General features: G+C 36.7%; 1 protein-coding gene across 6 annotated transcripts; it reads right to left on the bottom strand.

Annotated features, from left to right (window-relative positions):
- Positions 1 to 1024: 1024 nt before the first annotated feature.
- On the bottom strand, positions 1025 to 5006 carry LOC127144073 (regulatory-associated protein of TOR 1-like). 6 transcript variants are annotated; one of them, XM_051079640.1, is made up of 8 exons: positions 4809 to 5004; positions 4530 to 4612; positions 4277 to 4450; positions 2769 to 2851; positions 2531 to 2689; positions 2334 to 2450; positions 2061 to 2203; positions 1025 to 1284 (listed from the first exon to the last, which is right to left on the bottom strand). In XM_051079640.1, the coding sequence occupies exons 3-8, from the start codon at positions 4290 to 4292 to the stop codon at positions 1194 to 1196; spliced, it is 609 nt and encodes a 202-aa protein (XP_050935597.1). In that variant the 5' UTR covers positions 4293 to 4450; positions 4530 to 4612; positions 4809 to 5004; the 3' UTR covers positions 1025 to 1193. The 6 variants fall into 6 exon arrangements, with proteins under 6 accessions (XP_050935597.1, XP_050935599.1, XP_050935598.1 ...); XM_051079642.1 differs by having other exon boundaries at positions 4543 to 4612; XM_051079641.1 differs by lacking the exon at positions 4809 to 5004 and having other exon boundaries at positions 4530 to 4625.
- Positions 5007 to 8752: the final 3746 nt, after the last annotated feature.

Below are 8752 nucleotides of genomic sequence, written 5' to 3'. Positions count from 1 at the left end.
TCTTCTTCTTCCTTCCTCGCCCGATAACCCGCCTGCCTTCCGACCGCACAGCCGCCTCTCCATCCATTTCTCTCCGCCTCTGCCTCCGTTCTCTGTCCTCGTCTCCGTCTCCGTTGGTTTCACAACCCCCACGTTCGTTTGTCGCGGCCCTTCCATTTCCGATCTCCCTCTCGGTCTCACACAACCGGACGCCGCCGTGCGTCCTTCATTCGACCGTGTCTGTCGATGCCCCGCCGCCCTCCGTTACGTTGAAGCAGAGCCGGTCGTCGAACTCCTCCAAGTCGCGAATCATCACTGCCGTCGAACGCCCGAAGATCCGTCGCTCGTGATTGCCTCGGTTTCAAGCTGACCCGACCCGAGCCGCGAATCCAAGCCGACCCGAGCCGAGGACTGAGCCGAGCTGCGCCATGAGCCGAAGACTGAGCCGAGCCGCGAGCCGAGTCAAGCCGAGTAGAGCTGAACCGCGAGCCGAGCTGCGAGCCGAGTCAAGCCGAGTTGAGCCGTCACTACAAGAATTTTGGCCTTTAATGTCGGTTTAAAACCGACATTAAAGGCCTTTAATGTCACTTGGCAACCGACATCTTTGCGAGCGTTATTAAAGGCCTTTAATGTCGGTTGGGCTTTAATGTCGGTTTAAAAACGACATTAAAGGCCTCTTTAATGTCGGTTTAAAAACGACATTAAAGGCCTTTAATGTCGGTTTTCAACCGACATCTTTGATAGTGTTATTGAAGCCCTTTAATGTCGGTTTGGCTTTAATGTCGGTTTAAAACCGACATTAAAGAGGCCAATAATGTCAGTTTAAAACCGACATCAAAGGCTTGTTTTTGTCCATTTTTAGAAATTTATATTTATTTAATTGTTGTATTATTGTCCATTTTTTATAAACCAACATTGAATCCAACAAGTGAAATTAACTACAAACTTGAAACTACAAGTCACATTACGTAGGAAACCATATTATTCAAGTCTGATTCCACCAACAATGAAAATGCTATTAGCACTTGCACATAAATCCCATTCATATCTTAAAGCAACAATAAATCCCATTCATATCTTAAAGCACATAAATCCCATATTATTCAAGTCTGATTCCACCAACAATGAAAACACGCTTGTAAAATTAACTGCAACCAAACAGAATTATATAAATTCAAAGATCACGACATTTTAAAGGTCTCGAAAATGCTTCTTCAAACAATTATTAATATTGGAAACAGGCACCAAATGCAGCAAGGGCTTGACATTCCTCTTCCTGAACTGTAGCAACCGAGCTCGAATAACCTGAAACCAAGTCACTCAAGAATCAGCTAAGAAAAATGACTATAAAAACCACACCACAGTTCACAGCATCAAAGAGAGAAAAGGACAAATGAACAGTAGTTCAGTTTGGGATAATGGTGAATCTCGGTTAAACTTTAGAGTAATGCCCATGTTTGATTAAACAAAATTGCAGTATAATGAATGGAAGACATGAAATTTTAAAACTAACTAATATATGTGTTTCTCACACTGACACACAAATACAGATAAATTTTTACAGGTAACAGAAGATATTATTAACAGGGCCAAAGTACAAAAAATGGGAGATGAGATGCCTAACAAGACCAATTAAACTAATGCAATAAGATCCACACAGCAAACAGTTAAAAGAAAATTAAACTAAAATCTAACAGCTTACAAGCATAAATGAATAACCATTGAATTCTTGAGAACACTTCAACTTTTATACATTTGAATTTGACAACAAATAATTCGAATTTCTTTCATAGGTATATTGAACCTTTAGCTATTTTCCATTGAAGATTTATATATGCAGTTATATCAATTTCGAGAAAAGCCTACCCTAGTCTACATAGGTCAGGCAGTTGAAAAACTAAACTAACAGTTCTCGAATTTATAAATTAGACCTAATCTTCAAGAATTCAACAATGTAGGTCATAAAAGAATTTTTTCTGTGTTTCATAAACAAAGTAATGAAACCAGTTAATATCTAAGATTCAGACACTTCAGAATATAAAGTGGCATTGTTCAAGATAAATGAATGAGAATAAGTTCACCATCTCAAGGCCATCTTGATTGGTGTTGTAAGGCAAGAGGTAAAAACATCTGCAGGAAATTCAGCTCTTTGGGGAAGAGTTTCATGTGATTCACATGCTGCAAGCAAAATGCAGTCCCTCGTTGATCCAGAGGGATCGTGAAGCTATAAAAAAGAATGATATTGATGTAATTAAGAGTATGAACATCATGAATCTTATGAAAAGAAAATGAAAAATATCACTCCTGATGATGATAAATTAGTACAGATAAAATAAATAGAAGACAGTAAGTACCTCAGTGAAGGCATTGACTATCATCCCAGCAGCAGAACAGTCGAACACGTAAATGGAAGGTGTCTTCAACCATGAATCCAGATCACTAATAGGTAAGGGGATATACTGGGTATAACTCTGCACCATGAAAAATCGTGAGAATAAGACAATAACAGACATTAACAAAAAAAAAAACTATAATATATGAATATATAGACCTTGTTAAAAAGCCAAATTTCACCACTAGCTGTTGGCTTTGGAACACCATGTCCGTTATAATGGAAGAGAACCCGTTCAGTCTTTGCATACTTGCGACATGTACTACAAAGCTTTTTTACCTCTTCCACAGTGGGATCCAGCTGAACTTTATAACGGGCCTGCATACACATCATCAAGTTAGGATATAGACTAGCAATACAGTAAATCAGACAAAGTTCTGGGCATAATGGTCTCCACCCTGGGTTGCCACCTCTCATACTGTACACTCAATGTTTTTCCAATACTTTCAAGTGCTTTTTGGGGTGCCATAGAAAACGGATCTGCAACAAGATTAAAAAAAGAATTAACAGACCTAAAAGACAACTTTAAAGAAGATAAAGTGCATATGTTTAACTGGAACCAGAACTGAAATGTGAAATCCTAATTCCTATCAGACAATTTGAATCCTTTCCTCTCTAGGTAATCAAATGCATTGCAATAATTCAATGAAAATGCAATGATATGGAAAAAAACACAAAAACAGCAACCACAGGAAGATAGTGCAAAGGTAGACCTAAGACCAATAGTAAAAATGAGAAATAAAAGAGCCGAAAACATCAGTGTTTATGTTTAATACTTGGTGTATAAAAGATACACCTCATAAAAATTCCAGAGAACAAATGCGATGAAAACAAGTAATGAACATCCTTATTCCTTAGGAGTACGGAAAAAAACATAACCAGATTGGACTTAATAATTTATAGGATCCAACCCACATTCGTCTACGATAGTATTTCCAATCATTGCAATTTGAATGGCATATGGTAATTGGTTTGTTAAACAGAAAATCATTAAGATGAAAAAATTAGGGGTCGTTTGATTTAAGGTTTTATAAATGCCAGGGAATTAAGAATGTTGGGGAATATGATACCTGGGATATAAGGAAATAGTGTTTGGTTAAATGGCAATGGTATCCAATTTTCTAGGAATAAATCTCCAATTTACATATAGAAAAGTTGTGATTCTTTTTTTAATTTGTGCAAGTAGTTATCAGAAATTTAACTTCCACGTAATAGCTGTCTTTCCCATGTTCTTGGCAAAAGCATTTACATCAGGGGCTGTGATTTTATCCAAGCAGTGAGAAAATAGTGGGGAAGGATTTGGATTTGGAGATTTGGAGATTTTGGTTAGGAAAATGAGGAAGGACATTTGAAATAGATAAAGCCCAGGTTTTGTCATCAAATCACATCTAAAACTTAACTCATTCAAATTCTTCAAAATAAATAAAACAAAAACAAATAGATTTAATGATTGCATCAGACGTTTTTTTGTAGAAAAAAGAAAAGAAGCCCTAGAAGGCCTTGAAAAGGTGAAGGCAAAGAAGAAGGAAGAAGAGTGATGGCAAGAAAAGCCAGCAGCATGGAGGAGGAGAAGAAGCAAAAGTTGAAGAAGAAGAAAGTAATCGATTAAAAAATCAGTGACAAAGAAAAAGAGTAACTGAAAAGGAAGGAATTTTCTAAAACCCACCATTTTATAAGGTAAAAGAAAATCCAACTTCAACTTCATTATGGATGCATTGGAAAATGATTTTCCCAGGAAAGTAAAACAAAACCATGAAAAAAAACACAGGCTTCAAATGCCCGTGCCCATTCCCCCCTCCAAAATCCCCCAACCAAATGCACCCTTAGTGAAATACGATAATCACATAAAACTCAAATAAAAGCAAAAGTTCAAGAAAAAGAGTAGTAATGGTGTAAAATATCTACCTATCCAGCACTCCATTCTGGCACAAGGTGAAATCTTAATTACATCAGGTGGATCAACACTAATATTTAAACATAATGGAAGAGAACTCGTTCAGTCTTTGCATACTTGCGACATGTACTACAAAGCTTTTTTACCTCTTCCACAGTGGGATCCAGCTGAACTTTATAACGGGCCTGCATACACATCATCAAGTTAGGATATAGACTAGCAATACAGTAAATCAGACAAAGTTCTGGGCATAATGGTCTCCACCCTGGGTTGCCACCTCTCATACTGTACACTCAATGTTTTTCCAATACTTTCAAGTGCTTTTTGGGGTGCCATAGAAAACGGATCTGCAACAAGAATCTGAAAATTAACAAACATGTTTGATGCTCACAGCTTCACATTTTGAGAAAAAAGAAAATGTTGGTGATAAATCAGTATCCGCAAACCCCATGAAACTGAAAATTAGTCTTTCAAAAGAATTAAGTTTACACAAAGCAACATACAGTGATGAAAGAGTAAGCAAAATTCCCAATTCAAACTTACCATTCTTTTCGTCGACAACCCCAAAGCAAAAAACCCCAAAGCAACATCAGTGTTTGAAGAAAGTGAGGAGTGACGGCGGTGGTGGCGGGCACGAGCTGGGCACGAGGGACGATGGTGGTGGTGGTGCCAGCGACTCTTCGGAGAAGAAAGGGAAGATTGTTAGATGAGAATGAGGAGTGAAGAAGAAATTGGAAGGATGAAATCGTGTGGGTGATTGAGAAAGAGTAAAGTAAGAGAGAGAAAGTCATTTTTTATAAAATAAAAAATTAAAATTAAAATTAAAAAGGAGCTTTAATGTCGCTTTTCAAAACAAGGATGTTTAATGTCGGTTTTAAACCGACATTAAAGCTCCAGCTTTAATGTCGGCTTAAAACCGACATTAAACATCCGCATTTTCAAAAACGACATTAAAGCTCTTTTTTCATTTTTTCCAACCGACATTAAAGGCCAGATTTGTTCTAGTGCGTGAGCCGTAAGCCGCGAGCCGAGGGTGAGCCGAGCCGAGCCGAGCCACCTAAGCCATTTTTCTCCCTCCACTTCGGGTCACGGTGAGTCTTCGGTAAGGATTATTTTGGTAATTTACCCAATGTTGCTATAACCGTTTCGAGTTTGAATATTGGAGTAAGATTTGGTCCTATCTTTCGTTCCTTGAAGGTATTAGGGATTTGACGCTCAAGTTCTCGGGTCCCACGGCAAGTTCATTTGGGGATAGCTCCCTTTACTCGGGTAAGCCGACGTTTATTGTTTCGAATGATTTGAAAGGTGACTTTTACTAGTGTCATCGTTTAAACCCTTATGATTTCGTTTAGGTGGATTCGTTGAGCGTGGACTCGATTAAGAGGCATAACCAAGTTTCAGGTAAGGGATTTCTTACTACTGGACCTCAGATCGAGGCTGGAAACGTAGTAATCCACAGAGGATTATACGTTAGAAACTGTACTGAATGAATTGATGCATGTTTGACTAATACATATCACTTTATGCTCTTGTCTGATTAAAGGTAGCGTGACCGCTAGTTGTAGCTTGTGTGCCATCGTGTGAAATGAGTTGTTTACGGATTGACACCGATGCCTGAATGTCCTATGTATTGTAGTTATGTTAATGGGCTACGTTGTGAACTAGATTTGTATGTCGTTGAACTTTAAAGTCTTAAGGTTAGGTATGCAATAGTCTATTGTCCGGATATTGGTTATGGAGTTATGTCGTGGAAGGACTATGAGTCCAAGTCTGATTTTGGCTAGTTGGCTGGATCCAAAGAATATCACAATGATGTGTGAATTGGATACGCATGTAGCAAAATGGAGGCTATGGTTGTTTAAACCTTTACTATCTGACTGACGAAGTCTATGACGAGATTGCAATATGAATGTTGTCGGAGTGTGACTGTTGTAGATGGTTTAGTATGGACTGAGGGGTAACGGTTAGCTTCATCTATGGGGTAGTGTATCTTACTGATATGTGTATCCTTCGGGAACACTAGACTGATACGTGCATCCTTCGGGATCACTAGACTGATAGGTGTATCTTTCGGGAACACTAGACTGATACGTGCGTCCTTCGGGATCACTAGACTAATAGGTGTATCCTTCGGGGTCACTAGACTGATACGTGCATCCTTCGGGATCACGAGACTGATGTGTGCGTTCTACGGAACCACTAGACTGTTTATGTAGGGTACCCGTGAAAAGGAAGTTAACTGTTGTTCCCTAATGGGCCCAGTAGTGGGTCCCTTACTGGGTATGTTTTATACTCACCCTTTTCCCTCTTTAACTTTTCAGGTAAGGGTACAGTGAGGGACAGACCGACGAGGGGCAAGAAGGATGTGTGAAGGCCATATGGACGTGTCTGGTTTTCTTTACGCTTCCGCCGATGTATTTTGTTACTCGTATTTTCATTGTCAGGTCGAGTCATGTTTAGAATATTTGGTTGTGATTTTGTTGTTGATGAGTTGAGTATTGTATTTTGGAACTCTCGTGATTTTGATTTAAAATAGGACCCGAAACTGTTTTGTTGGTATTATTTCTAAAACGTTTTTAATGAATCGTGACCGGTCCTTTATGAGTTTATGTGTTATGTGGTCGAGTCTTGGTACTGAGTAGTGACCTCAGCTTAGTCCGGAAAGTTGGGTCGTTACATTCTCTATCCCTTGAAATCAAGAACATGGTTCGGTGAAAAGGTTCGTACCATTTTGTCTTTCATTCTTTCCTTTGTTATTGCATCTTTCAGAAGTGATAGAAAAGAAAGTTGAGTAATAGAGAATCAAGATAGAGACGGTCTTTGTTTAATTGTTGATAAGTCTACTTAATTATTAACCCTCCATGTGTCTGAAATCACTGTTAAAAAGCAACACAAAAAGTTATTGAATAGATCAAAAAGTTATCGAGTTCGATTTGGATAGATAGGTTAAAAATCTTTTTTCGTAGAGTTTGTTTCATTTTTAAGGTTTCATTGGATAACTTGGTTTGTTGTTTTGATTTTGAAAATTAAATTTATCAAATAGTATTTTCAATTTATATCTATCGGTTCCTTTTTTTCTGTTTTAATATATTGGTGTCAAAATCTAAACAAAAAAAATGCACCTGACATTCCACGTGAAAATATTTGCAAATTTGTAATGTGAGAGAAAAAAAATATTATACATGGAAGTAGGGAGTCTAAATATTAGAATAATAGACAATGTACTTCCCTTGAGCTATGACGATGCATTCATGGGTATACATAGTTGGCCTAAGTGCCTTCTTAAGATTTTGGAGTTGCATTTGCATTATCCTTTGAGTCATTAGGTTAGGTGGTGCAAATTAAAGGATTTCCCCTGTTTGGTATTTTACAAAAGGTCAAGCTCAATCCAACACCTTCTTTTAGTTATATGATGCATGCAATGCCTCATTAGGCATCTTAATTATTTACACAAGGTCGAGGATGAGAAAATTACTGCCTTGGGTCAACCCCAAGTCAACTCCATTGTACAACATATTTGAGAAAACAAACACAAATATTACCTTTCCATTGTAGAAAAAATTGTTAGAAAACAAACATGATTTTGTAAAACAAAATGACTTTCACACAAATTTTCAATTTTATGTCTCAGTTTAAATTAACAATATACATACCTCTAACTTAGAATATTTAGAACATATTTGAGATGAATTTTATTTTCAACTGCTGGATTTAATTTTTTTTAAGCACCAAAAAGTCATTTCAAGAAGGGATTTTTTTTTCTTTGAGAAAAGGTCAATAATTAGGAATTAACACATGTTCAAAAGAAAATTATGTATATATATATATATTTTGTTTTGACAAGGAAAATTATAAAAATGAATTAAAAAGGGAAGCTTATCTTGATTAAAAATAACAATTACTTGAGGGGTTATAACACATCCTTAATTCAAATACATCTTACTTTATAATAATGTTGTACCCTAATCTTTGCAATTACGACAAGTAATATTGATTCAAAAAGTTGAAACATTCTAATTTCAGAGTTCTAATATTCCTTAACCCTTCTCTTGTAACTTCAAATTGGTTGTCTTTATTTGCAAAAAAGTAAAAAGCAAACTACAAAACACACCCTACAATCCCGCAATATATAGGTCGGACATGAATTTAGGAGTCATTCATATAATACACTTTTTTAAAGAAACTTCATCTCATTTTGTTCTATTAATCGAAAGATGGATTAAGACAATAAAAACAAAAACAAAGAGACTAACATGTTTCCTAAAGTGATTAAACCATATATAGTTTATTGGAGTATGTTTCATGAATTGGAACATTGATGGGACATAATTTAGCTCATTTTGGTTTTTGATTAAAAAAAAACATTATAAGCCTGCCGTCCAATTAAAAAATATAATATTCTAAAATATGTATTTGTATGACTTGGGTCATTATCCATATAATTTAATTACATATTATTCCATACACTAGAACATTTGAATCTTCTT

Source organism: Cucumis melo, chromosome 11 (assembly GCF_025177605.1).
Source record: "Cucumis melo cultivar AY chromosome 11, USDA_Cmelo_AY_1.0, whole genome shotgun sequence".
NCBI classification, from domain to species: Eukaryota; Viridiplantae; Streptophyta; class Magnoliopsida; order Cucurbitales; family Cucurbitaceae; genus Cucumis; species Cucumis melo.
Note: the sequence above shows the minus strand (reverse complement) of the source record. Positions and strands in the feature narration are given on the sequence as shown.

Bases quoted from the DNA above. Each gene is read 5' to 3' on its own strand.
- LOC127144073 (XM_051079643.1), bottom strand. The intron at 2,690-4,529 runs GTGGAGACCATT...ATGTGTATGCAG, and splicing joins ATGAGAGGTGGCAACCCAGG to GCCCGTTATAAAGTTCAGCT. The intron at 1,285-2,060 runs GTGAACTTATTC...ACTTGGTTTCAG, and splicing joins ATCAAGATGGCCTTGAGATG to GTTATTCGAGCTCGGTTGCT.